This window comes from Danio rerio, chromosome 7 (genome assembly GCF_052040795.2).
Source record: "Danio rerio strain M-AB ecotype USA chromosome 7, GRCz13ab, whole genome shotgun sequence".
Lineage (NCBI taxonomy): Eukaryota > Metazoa > Chordata > Actinopteri > Cypriniformes > Danionidae > Danio > Danio rerio.
Window position 1 is genome coordinate 31173142 of NC_141027.1, and position 18543 is coordinate 31191684.

General features: G+C 35.1%; 1 protein-coding gene across 50 annotated transcripts in view; it reads left to right on the top strand.

Annotated features, from left to right (window-relative positions):
• Positions 1-18543, top strand: part of tjp1a (tight junction protein 1a) — a 196508-nt gene that overhangs the window by 151286 nt on the left and 26679 nt on the right. For 14 of the 50 annotated variants that reach the window (XM_087261218.1, XM_087261223.1, XM_087261225.1 and 11 more), the window contains 8 exons: positions 7959-8089; positions 10735-10840; positions 11000-11150; positions 13553-13661; positions 14609-14828; positions 14995-15179; positions 16736-16831; positions 17037-17063. In XM_087261218.1, coding sequence (XP_087117344.1) covers positions 7959-8089; positions 10735-10840; positions 11000-11150; positions 13553-13661; positions 14609-14828; positions 14995-15179; positions 16736-16831; positions 17037-17063 — 1025 coding nt within the window. Of the gene's footprint in view, positions 1-7958; positions 8090-10734; positions 10841-10996; positions 11151-13552; positions 13662-14608; positions 14829-14994; positions 15180-16735; positions 16832-17036; positions 17064-18543 lie in introns of all 50 variants that reach the window. The other 36 variants (XM_087261217.1, XM_087261222.1, XM_087261224.1 and 33 more) reach the window with 3 other exon arrangements.

An 18543-nucleotide genomic window follows, 5' to 3' on the forward strand; every position in this document is an offset into this window, starting at 1 on the left:
AAAAAACCAAAAAGCCACTCTGGCGACATCCTTACATCCTTTTTTATTTACTCATAGTAAATAAAAACTTACTCAACTCTTCACTGCTGCTCGCCACTGCACTTCTTTTTATGTGTGTTGTTATTCTGAACTGAAGTGACAATGATGCAACCGAAAAGTGTGAGCGCTTGATTTCCTTGACCATTATTTAATGCGCTTTGCGCTCGTGCTCCCCTGACATCTTTCTGTAACTAGGCGACTATCAATCGTTTTCTCAGTGGATGACAAACGGACAAAGCGCTGCAGCTCCGATGCAAAATTTATGAAGAAAAGTAAAAAGCACTACAGTGTTTGATTGCGCTGTGTTTGTCTGAGGTAATTAGCCTGCCGTTATTACTGAAATGTGTATATTCCATACAAAGTGCGAAGCAGATTGGTTAGTTCTACTTACATGAATCGTGGTGCTCTTGAGGCATTCCAATAAGTTTAAATATTTTTCAACTAGGTTTACCTGGAAAAGGTGTGCGCGTCGCTTCTTATTTGCTTGCACAAGTCAATTGTTCTAATGAAGTGCTTAGCATTGTGCGTTACAAATTAAAAATTGAGTTTTGATAACCAAATGCCTTCATGAAACATGATTCTTACTCAATATACTAATGATTTAGGCATAATAGAAAAATCTATCATTTTGACCTATACAATGTTTTTTTGACTATTTGTGAAAAATATACCAAGGATACATAAGATTGCTTTTGTAGTACAAGGTTGCATTTTAATTTGTTTGATGAGTGCAGTAACTGTGAGGGCAGTAATCCTTGACCTGTCAGCATCTACATATGTTGCACACACCATTTTTACTTATTAGTCAATAGCTATAAAACAGGATGAGTAAGTTTCAGTACAGTAGTTTCATTAATTAAAAATATTATCTGAATTATACACTCTATCCCTTAATCACTTCAGTATTTGGTGGGACACTGTGGTTATGTTTTGTAAGTGTTGGATGGGTGCCAGAGAAATCATTAGGGAGGACAAGAAAAGAATGTAAAACAGATGGATGTCAGAAAGAAAGCTGTGCTTCCAATAGGTTGTAAGTGTGTAAAGAGACGTGGTTGCAAGAGATAACAATGCCACAACGTGGCTGGTTTATTTTTACCCAGGAGACATGCCATCCTTCTTACCATTAAAGCAGCTGCTCACTCCATCCCACATCTCTGAACTGCTGCGGGCTGTATTTAAATGAAATTTCACACCTCACGTCCCCAAACATCCTCCACCTGTCTGTCTAGAGCAGCTTCACACTTAATATCTGAACTCCGATTACACCTCATTATCAGCTCTCTCACCTCTACAAGACACTGATGCTTTTTAAGTCCTAGAATTGTCACAGCTGTAGCCATTTCTAGTGTATGTGTGTGTTGCTGAGTGTGTGAACTTGTTCTACCTTTTCCTCACACCTGTGGAAAATGGTTGCAAGGTACACTAGTTGAGTTACTAATCTGCATTAAATTATACATAAATTCTTAGAGCAGTAGGATTTATGCCAATTAAATTTAATTTATATAATTTTATTACATACTGTTCCAAGCACAGCACAATTGATAGATAAACTCACTTAAAGCCTTTTTGGCTTGGCACATATTTAAGTGAAGTTTTATAAACTAATTCGAGAGGGGCCAACACAGTGGCTCAGTGGTTAGCACTGTTGCCTCACAGCAGAAAGGTCGCTGGTTTGAGCATCGGCTGGGCCAGTTGGCATTTCTGTGTGGAGTTTGCATGTTCTCCCCTTATTGGCGTTGACTTTCCTCCGGGTGCTCCAGTTTTCCCCACAGTCCAAAGACCTGCGCTATAGGTGAATTGAATTAACTAAATTGGTCGTAGTGTGTGTGTGAATGAGTGTGCAAGAATGTTTCCCAAGAAATGGGTTGCGGCTGGAAGGGTATCCACTACGTAAAACAAGTGCTGGATAAGTTGGCGGATCATTCCTCTTTGGTGACCCCAGATGAATAAAGGGACTAAGCCAAAGGAAAATTAATGAATGAATAAAGAAATTAAACTCAAAAGGAGCATGTGATATGATTGATCACGGCTGGTCTCTCATCCGTAATCAGCGATAATCCAATCAGATTGATCCAAGCTTAGAATAAATAGAGTTTTGAAAGAATCCCCCCTTTTACCCCATCTCCTCCCTTTCCTGCTTTACCAGGGGGAGCTCTAGAGAACTACCTGATCTCGGACCTCCTTACATGCTCATTAACCAGGCAGGAGCCCTGGCCTCAATTATCTCCAAGCTCAGGGTTCTCTTCCGGGACAGCATGCCACAAATGCTAATAGTGTCAAGCAATATCTAGGGCCCAATCCCAATTCTACTCCTTAGCCTTTCCCTTTACGCTTATCCATTGTTTTGCACATTCACATAAAAGCATCAGGATGTCCAAATTCTCTTTAACTTAATGTCATAAGGGTAAGGGGAAGGGCTATATAGCCCTTAAAACAGAGATTTTTCAGCACCACATTCGAAACCAATGGGGTAGGAAAATTTCTCTGAATACACCATCTACAACGGCAAAATGGCTGCACACGGAATTAAGGGGATGCACAAATTATTATTTTTTTTTTCATTTTTATGAATTTTTACAACAAACAAGCATATGTTTTAATACAGTGATAATGGCATTCATGTTTTACTGTCATGCTTTAAAAAAACAGTTAAATTTCATCATCTATAATCCATAATAATAACTCTTATACTGTCACTCGTTGACACTGGAATGCCCTGTCAGATAAGTCTAGTAGCTGAGAATGACATTTTTACAGTGTCTGCTGTAATGTTAATGTCGTTTTCTGTGTTTACATAGATGAATATGGCCACGGTGCAAATGCACAGTACAGCAATGAACTTATTGTCACATTATATCATTATGATATATACATGATATTGTTGCCTTCAAGGATTTCCTGAAGATAAATACTAATAAATAATGCTACTGATCTTATATGAAGTAAAAGATTGCGATGACGTACTGTATGATGGCATGTGCAGATGTTGTAGTGCTGTCCCATTTCTTAGTGGTAAAATTTGAAGCCCTTCCCATTTACACTCTGTTTCAAGGGCCAAGGGGAAGGTGTTGGGAAAGAAGGGGTAGGGGTAAAAAAAAGAGTTGGAATTGGGCCTAAGTGTGAACTTTTGAAACAAGTAATGCTAAGCCAATACAACCTTGCATTTATTTATTTTTTAAAACAAACCCGGTAAATGTATAATAAAAAGCATCAAATAATGTTGTTCAAAGAATGCTAAAAAGAAGTCACAGTTTTTACAAATGTATTAGGCTAAATAACTTTTATCTGTAAGCAAAAATGTTTCCTGGTCAAATCAACATATTGAATTGATTTCTTTTGAAGGATCATGTTACAATGAAGATTGGAGTATTTAATGCAGATGCAAATGTATACGATTATGTTTACATAAATATAGAAGATAAATAGAAGATATTTTAATTCTAATAATTGTTCACAGTGTTACTGTTTTTGATCAAATAAATGCAGCCTTGGTAAGCAAGTCAATGTTTTTTTTAAATAATAAAAAAATTACATATAAAGCATTTGAGTATGAACATATGATAACAGGACCGGGCACTATAGGAATACTCAATGTTCCTCCTTCAGCACCACTACAAAACCGTCTAAACAGTAATTTACTGGGCTTGAAGCGCTAGGCTTGGAGGCATTCTGGGGGATGATGAAGATGTTTGTCAGGGAGCCAGGTTAATATCTCAGAGCCATGCATCACTCACTCGCCACTGAATAACTGCTCTGTCTCTACACAGGCTGACGGGCTCTTTTCCCACCAGAAAGCTCCCGCTGTAAGTGCTGTGCTCTGTACACAGTGGATGGTATTTGTAGATGGAGTCTGAGTGCATGGATGTTAGGTTCAGTTGTTTGTTTGTGTATGTTTTCTTGTGCACTTTTGTAATTGTGTGGGTTTTGTGTTCTATTTAGTCGGTTTTAAAATGCACTTGGTGTAGTGCATTAATATGTGCTAGTTGTAAAATCAGCATGCAGTCCATCATGTTGAGCTGGTAGCGCAGAGGCAACTAGCTCCCTCTTTGTGAGTGTGTGTTTGTGTGTTTGTGAAAACTGCCAGTGGGCGTCAGGGCTGTTATGCAGAAATGAGTCTAAATTCATTTTTCCTGCATGTGTGTTCATTAATCTTGGCACGTAAGAGGCGGCACAATTCCCTCTGAAATTTGCATCACCAGATGAGTTTCTCCTCACAGTGACTGAGATGCACTCCTCTCCTTCTCAACGGTCAGCTTGTTAAATCTCTCTACACATGGGTTCTCAAGAGCACTTCAGTTTGTTGATTCAGTGTTGTCTCTGTATTCGTTTCGGGTAGGCAAGTTTATATAGCACATTTTATACACAATGGTAATTCAGAGTGCTTCATGTAAGCATAATACACAAATTAATTCATAATAAGACATGTAATGTTCGGTGATTTAAAGCTGCGTGATCAACTTAAAATGTATATGTTAGATGGACTGGGATATTATTATTATTATTATTTATAAAAAGTATTAACAGAAAGTTTAGATACAATTATTTATTTGTATTTGTGCATACATTTAAATTTTTTTTTGAGTATTTATCAATAATAATTTGCTGTGTAATTGTATATAATGATTAAAAGTAAATCAATTATCATAATAATAATATCTATTTATTTAATTAAAACAAATAATTTTAACCTAAGGTCTTGTTTACACCTGGTAATAACATTACGAGTGGTTAGCATTAATATCCTCTCAAATAATTTCTTGTGATCACTTGTTTTTGTCTTTTTCAAATCTCTTATTTCACCATGCTATTCGTCACTTTCATTTACACATTCATTACAGTTAGTGCTTTAAAGTGATGAAATACAAATAGTCAAATTACTATAATTCAGTAGTTTTCCTAATGAATTGTACTTTAGTAGTTTACCTAGTTTAAAAATGTGTACTTGAGTACATTTTTAGTTTGGTATCAGTACTTTTACTTAGCACTTGGCTGCTTGGAATAATCAGTCCCATGATTCCTGTTCAGTCAAATTGCATCTATAATAATTTAATCAGACAGATCGACCACAAGACATGAGTGCGCTATAAATGTAACAAACATGAACAGTGTGGCAGCATTAAGTGTCTAAGAAGACACAATTTTTACACGCAACGACCAAGAGACTGCTAGTCACTGATGAGATGAATGATGCCTGCTGTACAGTGATGGCTAAATTTTCCAAATGCCCTTAAATGATAATTAAACGTGGTACAGGATGTTACGTTTTCAAAAACATGCACAAACTGCATGTTTGTTATCAGTCTTGCATGATCTTGATTTTCAGCGCCACTTGTGGGACACTCATAGCTAGTCAGGATTTATATCGCTAGTGTTAACTTATCGCTAGATTTTTGTCTTTCAATTTCACTTCAGATGTTATTGCATTATCTTGCTTTCTGTCAGCCTATTATAGGAGCATGTTTTAATGTAATGTGTTCTCGCATTAAGTTGATCTGTAAGACTTTATTTTGATGGTCCCTATTTCGTATTTTGTTGATTAAAAGTTGCATTGCAACTACATGCCAATTAATTCTTATTTGAGTATTAGAAGACTGTCTGCTTAATATCTGCTGATACTGCACCTTCAACAGACATGACTATAAGTAACTTTGCAAGTCAACTTTCACTAACCTAACCTAAACCTAACAGTCTACTAATAATCTAATGAGAATTAGTTGGCATGTAGATGCAATGTAGCTTAAATTCAACAAAATGTGTTCGAGGAACCATCAAAATAAAGTGATACCAATTATTCTCTATTTTTAAATTCATAGTCCATGAATGGAAAACAAATTTAACTTACACTGCCTTAGAAACGCCATTATAAAATTGATGTAAGTTACGTTTTTATTATTTGCAATAAAAAAGTTACAGTTCTTTGGCAAGTTATGGTACTTTTACTTGAGTATAATCTTTCAGTACCTTTTCCACCAATAAATACTGGTGAGTGCATGAACCTGTACTAAGATTCTTTTGAGCAAATGGAAGGACGTTTACGGCAACAAAAATGGGGCCTTCGTTCTTTCAGAGCTAGAATGTGAGTGGCATATTAATCGCCATGTTTTGCATAACCCTGCCTATATTTGTTGCTCACCTTTTTTATTCTAAAGCCTGTATTGTATTTTTAAATAGCAACCTTTTCTGCAGCAATTCATGAATATGGAATTATAAACAACTTGCAAGTGTCAATTAATTTTGCATTCAATCGAAATGTCAGTTTATTGGCCTTTTTTAATGCAGTTTAATGGTCAACAAAAAAAACTCAAAAGAAGGATCTTACTTATAAAATAAATCTGCATAATAATATATGAAAAGGTGTATGCAAACTTTAAAAAGCTGGTTGGTTTTCAGGATTCTTAGCTGAAATAATCAGAGAAAAGCATACATATAGATCGAGCCTTTCATTGAGCTCGCAGCGTTTCGCATGAGAGGTGAACAGAAGATTCATCCCGTTTGTGTGATGGATGTGTTAGCACAGAGAAAACCAACAGAGCAAAGGAGAGCCTGTGATTTATGTCAACCCATGTGTGTCTCTGAACATGTCCAAGGAATCAGAGATTTAACACAAAGTACATTACCAGGCAACAAGGACGTTTTTTCTATCTCCATCATTTTTGTTCTGCGTGGTGAGCATTTTAATTCTTGGCAGTTTGCTTCTGGCACAGCAGTTGCATTCAAGAGAGACACGGTTAATATTTCAGGAGTGCTTAATTTCTTGTCTGAGTCCAGCTGTACCAACTACAGTGAATTATGCGAAATCGACTCAGAATCCAAGAGTGCAGTCCAGATTCTGAATTCATCAAATTCTCCTCAAGCTTTTTTTTTTGTCTGGACTAATCTAAAAATCAGAATGTGCAACGAAGAGTAGTCAGACTGCATCAGAGAGCTTAAAATATATATCTGAAAGAGGAGCTACAGCATTTGGCCTAATTTTGAACAGAAAAATTTGAACGGTCTCTCCTAAAGTACTTGCATCTGGTGCTGTCTATGGGAAAATCTTGATTTGTTGTTAAGCTTTGTTCATGATCAGTTCAGTATTTTATAGCATTTTTATAGGATGCAGATGAAATATCTGACATGTTTTTGGAAACCTTAATATTTTCTCTTGCATCTTGGTGTTTACCAGTTTACAGTTGTTGAGCCCTTCTATCCAATATTTATTATTTTTTCAAATATTTCTAAAGTGTTTTTTTAATGGATTAAAGAAATATTTTACAGTATTTACTATTTTTATTTTTTGCTGGAGGAAGTCTTGTTTGTTTTATTTCAGCTAGAGTAAAAGCAGTTTTTTTTATTTTTTTTAAAAAGCATTTTAATGTCAAAATTATTAGCCCCCTTATACATTTTTTCTTTTTCGATTGGCTACAGAAGAAACCATTGTTATACAATGACTTGGCTAATTATCCTAACTTGCCTAATTAATCCAAGTTAAGCCTTTAAATTGCACTTTAAGCTGAACACTAGTATCTTGAATAAATATATACTGTAGTAAAATATTATTTACTGTCACCATGGCAAAGATAAAAGAAGTCAGTTATTAGAAATGAGTTATTAAAACTATTACATTTGGAAAATTTACACAGAAATTGGGGAAGAATAAAAATAATTAATATTTAACTGAAGGGCTAATAATTCTGACTTCAACTGTAGACTTTCAGTCAAAAGTACCTGCATAATGTTCTGTTATTAGTTGTCCGTGCCTGTAGCCCGATGAATACATTTAGACTTTGGTAAAGTAATATACACATGAAACTAAAATCTGCCTTGTACAGTGCAACCTAAAATATTATTATAATTTTTTTTTTTTTAAATAAAGTACATGTTTATGTTTCTCTACTACAAAGCTTATTTCTGACTGTGATCTGCGCATTTGCCTGCAGCCATAGAAGTCGAGATGAGGAGCGCATCTCTAAACCAGCGGCTCTATCCACTCCAGTTAAGATGGCTGAGGATGCTCTTCTGGCTCCGCCCAGCGAACAGCCCGGGGACAAACAGATCCCTCCACTGCCAGGTCAGGACTTTCAGCTGTCTTCTGTCTTTCCCGTTGCTCTCTCATTGGCATGCGAAGGACCTCTTAAAATATATGATGAGGCAATTCACATCTCTCTGTTTTCTTATTTACTCTATTTTCCTTTTTTTTAAGGTGCAATTTCATGTGAGGTCATCTTAATTTACAAGTAAAGGCATAATATGATCATGCAGCCAATACAGTGTTAGTTGTAATGTTTAAATATTATATTAACTCAATAATAATTAAAAAATTCATAGAATATTAGAATGAAATCCAAACAGGAATTTTTCTCATAAGTAGTATATTGTAATGCTCTTTATAAGGGATAGAAAACTCAACCAATGTTCTATCAATGATATCTCTTCTCTAATTACACGTTCACTAGCTTAAGGGTAGGAAAAACCTTTAACTCACAAATGATTGCAACAACAGCAAATGACAACAATCCAGCATTCCAGTTAATTTCAATGGACAAAATCTTGTTCCACTTTTTTTTCTCTTTTGAAAAGCCATTGTCACAATTTTATATATCCAATATGTCAACATTTTTTAATTACTTTATTTTAGGGTTTTTTTATATTTATACACCCACAAAACAAGAACAAACATTGGCTAGTACTGTAGACTAGACCTGTACGATTAATCGTAAAAAGATTGTGATCTCGATTCGACCCCTAGACCAGTGGTTCTCAAACTTTTTTTTGCCAAGTACAACCTCAGAAAAAAATTGTCTCTCCAAGTACCCCCCTAAATGACTAGTATTGAAATACTGTAGCGTAGTAGGCCTAATTAAGCAGCTACAGCTGTGCACAGTTTAAAAACGAGGCAGATTAATTCCTATTATTTAGAATATGTATTATTGTCAGCCACTTTAAACATTATAAAAAGTCAGAACATTAACTGTGCTTGCAGGCAAAAACAAACAAGCAAAAACACTAATGAAAATTAAGGACTTTTAAGCTCATTTTCCAGCACCTATTTTTATTTTCAAGACTGACACGCATTGATCATTTTGAAGACATGAAATGTATTCTCAGCAACCCTTAAAAAACATTGCATAGAAATTTATACAAATAAAAACCATTAATAATAATATAGTAATTAATTAATCATATATTATTAATAATAATATAACAAACCTGCACTAACACTGCTAAAATAATACAGATTTTAGTAAATAATACTAATATTAGGTAAAAGTACAAAGTACTCTTTTTAAAAAGTACTAGTTAGTTACGTTTGAAAAAAAAATCAGATCTTCATTATGAAATCACTTTAGGTGTAAATTTGATTGACTGGTTTAATTGCTTAAATGACAAAGCTACATGTATAAGAATTTGCTCTAACAAAGGAAGTAGGTTAGATTTTTCCTTTTATGACAATTAACCTTTTAATAGCACTGCCAAAACTACAACTTAACTAAGACCATAGAGACACTTTTTGTCCATTTTTTAAACAATATGTTCAAGCTCTGAAAGGTTTAATTAAGTATTTGATGAAAATATTTAAATTTAGTTTTTTATTTACATATTTTACACAATTTTTTTATTTGCTCATTCTTTACAGTAGGTAAATTTGTTTCAAATTTGAAGGTATATAACTTAAACCTCAGAGGGGTCACTGGATTGCTCTTGAGATATAGATTTGTCAAATAAATTTAAGAAATTGACCCCAAGTAGTCAAAAATGTTCTCTTCATCTGAATAACAGCTGTTATATCAGAAATTAAGTTCAGGTATGAGGGGTAAAGGTGATTTTGTTCAGTTATTAAGCAATAGTCTTTTAGCCACCACATTGCCTTGCATTAAAGACTCTTGCATTGTTTGAGAGAGAGAAGATGTATTTTGTTAGAAGCCGAATATGGCAAGTTCAGCATCTGGCAGAAAAGGTCTGCTATAAGCCTTGGAGTACCAGTCAAAGATGTTTGTTCAGAATCTCATCAGTAAGCTACAGAGCCAAAAGGCATGAGTAACCCTGTCCTGCTGTCTTGCATCTCTCACACATTGGTGAGACAAAAGGAAAGATTTTATGGAGCTTGGTTTTAGGTTGTAGACGATGTAATTGAATCAGTTGGTGTCTGCTGTTGACTGAGCATGACTGAATTGAAGTCAAATAATTGTCCCATGCAGGAAACTCTATCATAGATAGATAAATGTCAACTTTTTTGCATTACTTTAATAAAATAATAGCTTTAACAATACAGTAAGATACTTATTTGTGTTTTTGTTGTTGTTGTTGTTGTGATTGCAAACTTGTAATTAGTGTATTAATTTCCTCTTATTTAATCGCAGATTTTTGAACATGATAGGTGTTAGTACTGTGACAGGATAATCTTTAATGACTTTTCAATTGTACTTTTTTCCAAAGCAAACATGGTTTACATCTTATGATCTTATTATATGGTGTTTAGGTATATGCTTACACTGTCATTATTTTCTCATTCCATTTTTAGCACATTACTTGTATCCTCACACCACGTTTTAGTTTTCTCTCTTCACTGCACTGCAATCTGGGAAGCCCTGATTTGACCTTGATTCACTTCTGGTTCTTCATGTTCTTTTTGGTCTGATTAACCAAAGCTATGAAAAGAAATGCATTTTTTTTTTTTTTGCCTTGCTTCAACGTCTAAAACAAGTTTTTCTTTAGAGCCGAAACCAGTGTATGCACAACCTGGGCAACCCGATGTAGATCTGCCAGTGAGCCCGTCTGATGCCCCTGTCCCCAGCGTCACCCATGATGACAGCATCCTCCGGTCAGTGTTATAGTATTTAATCCCATTTGTCTTTTCTCGTGACTTTGAATTTTACCAGCCTAGCAAGCTTTTCTGTATTATCATGCAGATGCACGAGTACAAATGTGCACACAGAGCTTCTGTCCATGAAAGGCTGACCCAGTTTTATTCTATTAGCAGGCCCAGTATGAAGCTGGTGAAGTTTAAGAAAGGGGAAAGTGTCGGATTGAGGCTGGCTGGAGGAAACGATGTGGGGATCTTTGTGGCTGGAGTTCTGGAGGACAGTCCTGCTGCTAAGGAAGGCCTGGAGGAGGGAGACCAGATTCTCAGGGTAAGGATCTACAGAAGTAAGGTCTTGCAGCATTGATCTACTGTAGCATCAATGTATAGTACATTAAATTTGATTGTAAATATTTTTGCATTAATAGTATGTCCTCCCAATGTTTGTGTGGTAATAGGCCAAGAGGAGGGAAAACATATATTATATTATATTATATTATATTATATTATATTATATTATATTATATTATATTATATTATATTATATTATATAAATATCTACACTCTATTTTTAAAGTGGCCAGCTTGGCGTTATCACAAAACTACATAGAACGTTTGCAATACACACATAATTTAAGAAAAACATGTAGTCTAGCTATTCATTTTTAACAAACCATATTTAGTTTTTTGCTCATTATAAGGGTTTAGTTTTTAATGTTTACTAAAAATGTATCAAAGTCACCACAGGTACTCTATGCGATGTGTTGTGTTCAAATAAAATATAAATTTGTTTGGTCATTTTGGTTTTCTCAGTAATAAACATGCTTGTTCACTATGTGTTTTAGAAAGGATGTCTACAATACATTTTGAGAAGCATAGCCCACAGGCTACAAATATTAGGCAAATACAAGTATTAAATTCGTTAGTCTGTATACTGCCCTATTAAATTGCGTTGAGGTAATAAAGAACAATTAATTTTTAAATGCTTAGTTTTTATTCAGAATATAGTAAAAATCTGAAAAATATTAAACAAATAATTGACTTATACAGATTGTAAAATATGCTTAAACAAGTCTAAAATGAGGCTGACTTGTATATTATCTTATATTAATAGTAGTACAATTCCTTAATAAGGTTAATTAAAAGTTAAAGAAATTCAACATGATTAAACTTGATATTTTTATTTTGCTGAACATAAAATGATTGCAAGAGTAACCAAATTGTTTTAATCCGCAATAAATGATCTGTAAATGTATTTAAATTGCAACTTAGGTGCCACTTCAGAAAAAACTAAATATTGGCTCTTATAGTCTAAAAGGTATAAACGCATATAGTAGTTAAACAATATTTAATACTAAAATTGTGGAACAACTTTCTAAAGTATTTCTTCAGTAAATTTTTGTAATGTCAGTCATTTTCACATTCAACCAAACAATGCATTTTCTCCATTATTACATCTCAAACTGCAACTATTCACCACCTTTGCTAGCTGTGGGTCATTTAATCTGTTGTTGTTGTTGGTGAGCTACTCTGGTATTAGGAGACTGTGATGCAGGGAGGGACTGGGCTCTGTGTGGCAACTCCAGGCGGAACTCCTCCTGCGTTTCACAATAAAATGGATATTTTCTCGACCAAAATGTATATATGATAAATTAGATGAATCGCTGCAATTTGATCAACATTTTAATAAATCTAATAATATATTTGTAAGGTACACTTAAAAATAATTGTCCATTAATTAATGTAAGTTAATGTATTTACTAACATTAAGTATGAATAATTATGTAAAGTGTTTCCTAATCACAGTTCAAACATTAACTAATGCATTATTAAAATCCAAAGTTGTGCTTTTTAACATTAGTTGTCATAGCTAACTGTTTAACTTGACATTAACAATCGGGAATAAACACTGTAATACATGTATTACTAATAGTTTGTTCATGTTAGTAAATACCATAACTAATGGACGGTTATTTTAAGGTGCTACTATACCATATGTGATATGTAGCACTACATCAGTATACAGATTCAATAGCATGATATCTTGGTATGTGTTTGATAGTTTTGCTACTGAACATCTGTTGTTGACTAACCTCTTCTGTACTGTGACTCAGTCTAACATCATCCCACTTTTTCTCAGGAAAGTATGAAGACTCTGTAGCTATGGGTTAAAAAAATCATGACATACTCCTTCTCTGACTCAGTGCCTGTCTCTCCCCTGTTTCCAGCTTTCCTTTGTTTAGCCTTCGGCTGCACAATGGTGCACATTGTTGAACTCAAGCCTCCAGTGGTCTTATGCTATTGTCAGTAGCAGTGTGTAAAGTCAGCCTCATTTTAGACATGTTTATCACCAAGCGCATTTTAATGAAACATAGATATCTTTGTGCCTCTCCCACACTCGTCCCAGAGCAGGTCGTCACAGTTTGCGTACACACTTATGAAAGTTCAACACACACTCCTTAGATTCCAGGCCCTGCCCCAGAGCGAGGCTTCCAGCTCATTGTTTTTTCCTTTTCCATTTAGTCAGAGATGACTGCACGTTCACCTCCACTTTTTATTTTTGTTTTTCGCCCCTGAGATTGTGACGTTAAGATCAAGTAGAAACACAGAAAGTGGATTTGCTTCTTTTCTCTCTCTTTATTTCGTTCTACTGTCAATAAACAGTGTATTGTTAGGTTACTGCACCGCTGAGATCTAAAGGCTGTTTCTTCTTGCACTCCCTCCTGTTCCTAGGTTAACAATGTTGACTTTGCAAATATTATTCGTGAGGAAGCAGTTCTGTTCCTGCTAGATCTGCCCAGAGGTGAGGAGGTCACCATCCTTGCGCAGAAGAAGAAAGATGGTGAGCAGATGCATAATCCTTTCATGTATTAGTTATGTTTGCCTATGTTCATATTGCATGGTTTCTGAAGCAGTGGGCTTTATTTGGTTTTTGCCTTGTTTTGTCTAAAATGAAATTCAATATTGTTGCTCTGCTACATCTAATTGACCTGTTTTTTTGGGTTTTTTTGCACAACTATTTTTATTTTAAACATTGTCATATAACATTGTCAAAATAAAAAATAACAAATACAACAAGAATAGCATATAAATTCAAAATAACTTAGAAACACTTAGAAAGGAAGAAAAATAAAACTTTCGCCTTGGAGGCCTCCTACTCTACGTTTAGAAGGGCTGGGCAATATTGCAAAAACAATTATCACGGTATCATGTTTCAAATCATTCAGTATAATTATTGAATACTTTTTAACAATACCTCCATTTAGGTATATTAGGATTTTATTTTTTTATTTACCAACATTATTAAGGCAAATAGATTTAATAGTCAAAAACAAAATGTCTTCTCTTAATAAAATATACATAAGTGTTAAAGTTGTTTATTAAATAAATCAATGCAAAAATGCAAGCATGTTGCCAGTTTGCTGTCCACTTTGATGCATAGATGTTGAATCATTGAATCATAGGGGTCACTTAAAAGTTAATTTTTATCTGAATTATTTATGCCCCTTCAAAAAACCCTCTTGAGAAATGTTTTTATTTAATGTCCCCCTCTGAGCAGCTTCAGCTCTCAGCAGGGAAATTAATAATTTTACTCTCGGTGGGGCTTGGGCAAGGGGGTGCTCAATGGAAACCTCCTAGTTTGCCTATGCCTAGAAACGGATATCTTTCAGTAGTAATTACTAAAATAATTGTTTTTTTTCCCACCCCACTATGTAGACCGTTTTGGCCTTTATAAGATCAAAAATGATTACTTCTTCATTACCGTCTTGTTTATCCCCTGTCCTCCAGTGTACCGGCGAATAGTGGAGTCTGATGTGGGCGACTCCTTCTACATCAGGACACACTTTGAGTACGAGAAAGAGTCTCCTTATGGGCTGAGCTTTAATAAAGGAGAGGTGTTCAGAGTGGTGGACACTCTCTACAATGGCAAACTGGGCTCCTGGCTGGCTATCCGCATCGGGAAGAACCACCAGGAGGTGGAAAGAGGCATCATTCCCAACAAGAACAGGTGATCCTACTATAATGCATCAACAGTAAATAGACAACCTTCAGCTATTGTATTTGATATCATTATTTTGTGTAGATCATATATTGATCATTGTTTTAGTTCCTAAAAAGAGCGGAGAATCAAAAATGAGTATACATCTGACCTGGTGTTGCCATCTTCTCTTCAGGGCGGAACAGTTATCAAGCGTTCAGTACACACTCCCCAAGACTGCAGGTGGTGATCGTGCTGATTTCTGGAGGTTCAGAGGCCTGCGCAGTTCAAAGAGGAACTTGCGCAAGAGTAGAGAAGATCTGTCAGCTCAGCCCGTTCAGACCAAGTTCCCTGCTTATGAAAGGGTTGTTCTTAGAGAGGGTATGTGTGTAGATAAGAGTGCACAATATATGTTTTATGTTAGCTTTTTTTAGGACCAGTATTGAATATATACAGTAGGCAACTTTTGAAATGAATCAAAACCTCTCATCAGGTTGTCCTTAAACTATTAAAAAGCACCCATTTTCGATACTCTTCAAATGTTGACTACTGTAGTTTTGCATTCATACACTATGCTATAAAATCTTCAGTTGTTTTAAAATAATGACTTCTTCTCAAGTTATCCAAGCCATCTGGTGAAATAGATTCCACATTGCATTATATATCACAGAAAACTAAATATTTTATCAATAAAACTATATATTATCTAATTATTATTTGCAATATTGTTCTTTCCTATAACTTACTGTAGTTTATAATAGTTTGATGTCTAAATTTATAATTAATTAATTAATTAATATTTAATTTATATTTATGAATGTAAAATTATTATTTTTTATTTATTTCGACAATAACAGGATAAATTTAAATCAGCGGTTCCCAACCTTTTTTTTGCCTGAGACCTCTTTTCCCCCCAGAAAATATTGTTAGGCCTCCCGCCACATTTAATATTATCGCTAATAAAAGTTTGCAGTAGGTATGTAAAAAAAAACAGTTTGTTTCTCACTATATGTAGATATGTTCATGCAAAAATAATAGCCCAATGTAAAATATAAAAGCAAAAAATCAGTATTCCATTTTTATTGGGTACACCTTGCTGTATTTAGGATGAGTCGTTTGCAAATGTCTTATTAATTTTGGACGGTGTTATGGATTCGTTAGCAAGAACTTTAGTGCAGATAATGCACTCTGGCTGGAGCAGGGACTCTTTGCTTTGAGAAAATTAAATAAAACCATAGTTCAGGTAACTATCTTGGTGTTTCAAGGATTGCTAGCACTTTGACCTGAAATGTTTAGAGCTTCCTCGCCTGGTTCCAGTATGCTTGGGTCATTACTATTAGCTGCTGAAGGCAAATCAGTGAGACTCTGCCTTTTTTGTTGATCATGAATTACAAACTTGTCTTTTTTTTTGGTCAGCCAGGGAATAAAATAAACTAAGGCAACATGATCGTTGAAAAAAAAAACATGATTTGTAAAAAAAAAAAAAAAAAAAAATGCCGGGATCCCCCTGTTAAGAACCGCTGGTTTAAATGATATTTTGTTAGTTAAGTGACGTCATGCGAAGCGGCTTCCAGGTCTAAGTGCTATATTAAACTGTATAAGGGGAGACTCAACAAATAGTAATAATAAACGTTTACAAAGCGATGTATTACTTTTGAAAATCATGATCGCTATATATGTCCATGCCTAATATCCGATGAGTAACGGCTTGGATCTGAAAACAGTATTTCATACCTCATGACTTGACAAGCAGATAAAAACACACTGAACGATTACCTTATTACAACCTTATTTTATCCATTTTATTTTCACAAATGTTATTTAAAACATAAAAGATTTCATGTAATTGCCTTTTCATGTATAAAAATTTTAATTTGATGCTGACATCAGAATGGCTCTTCTCATCTTTGACCCATATGCCATGTATCTCATTTTAGCTGGTTTCCTGAGACCTATTGTGATCTTTGGACCAATCGCAGATGTGGCACGAGACAAACTGGCAAGAGAGGTGCCTGACCTATTCGAGCTCGCAAGTGAGTGTCTATTTGTAAACACACACATTGACAAGACGCTGCGCTTCTAACCCACCTACCTGTGCAGCATACGTGAGCAGTCACAGATGTCCTGCTCTCCAGTTTCAGTAGTGCATTTAAAATTCAGCTTGTAAACTGATTCCTTGAGTGGCCACTGGCTTTATTTACATAACATTGTTCCTGTATGACTGTATTTGCTTTTCAGAGACACAGCTCCCAGATGGAAGGGAAAGTACGTTGCATACAGTAGTCACATCAGTTCACTTCATCAGTAACCATAGTTACTAGAGGCTGTGCATTTTTATGGCATCCCCTTATTTTAGTTACACCCAATTGGCACCGCTTGGAATGTTAATGAAAGAAAAAAAGAAAAGATCTAAGATGTGTTCATGCTATTGACAGTTCCAATCCCCCAACCCTTCAGTCATGCTTGAGAGGAGATGAAGGCACATTGCTCATTGATGTTCCCCCATCCCAAAAACCTGCTTCCTTTTTTGTTTTGTGATATTTTGGGGCTGTTTTTTCTTTAGTTTTTTGCTGAAAGTAATTTTCTGCTCTTTTAAGGCACTGATATAGTTAAGGATACAGATGTGGGTTTGGGGTCTCAAAGAGATGGCTCACCCAAAAATGTTGGCATCGTTCACTCACCATTGGAAAGACAATAAATCATTGAATAATCTGAATATCTGCTTTTTTGTTTAAACATTTTGAGGATGTGTAAATAAATAATGGGTAAAAAAAACATGAGTTTCTATTTTTGGGTGAACGATCACTTAAACAATGTACTGTCAATATTAGGGGAACACCAATGGTCACCAAAGGTCACATCACACTAGCTTAAGCCCTGAAGTATACTTCGGTTTATTTGTGTATGAATTTTTATGGTGAACTTTTTTTTTACTTGTCCAATATCTTTTTCTCTCAAAATGCTATTGTAGCAGCCTTTGTACGGTCTCATAAATGTCTTTATATTTGTTAATTTAAGCATCAGTTGTTTTTGATGTAGTAGTAGTAGTAGTAGTAGTCGTTGTAGTAGTAGTAGCCGTAGTAGTAATCGTATTCGTAGTCATAGTTGTAGTAGTCAAAGCAGTAGAAGTTGTCATATTAGTAGTTGTCATAGTTTTGGTCGTAATAATAGTCGTAGTAGTAGTAGTCGTCGTAGACGTTGTTGTCATAGTAGTAGTCATTGTCTTAGAAGTAGTCATCGTTGTCATAGTAGTAGTAGTCATAGTCGTCGTAGTAGTAGTTGTTGTAGTAGTCATCGTTGTCTTAGTAGTAGTCGTCGTAGTAGTCACAGTTGTCATTATCATCATAGTGGTTGTCATAGTAGTAGTTGTCATAGTTGTGGTAATAGTAGTCGTTGTCGTCGTAGTAGTAGTTATTGTCGTCGTCGTCGTAGTAGTAGTTGTCGTTGTCATAGTAGTAGTAGTCAGTCGTTGTCATCTTAGTAGTAGTCGTCGCCATAGTAGTCGTTGTTGTTGTTGTCGTAGTAGTCGTTGTCGTAGTAGTAGTAGTCATAGTTGTTGTTGTGGTAGTAGTCATTGTAGTAGTAGTAGTCGTCATTGTAATTGTTATCAATGTAGTTGTAGTAGTAGTCATTGTCGTAGTGGTAGTCGTCATAATAGTAGTTGTCATTGTCATAGTAGTAGTAGTCATAGTCGTAGTTGTTGTAGTAGTCGTCGTAGTAGTAGTAGTCGTATTCATAGTACTAG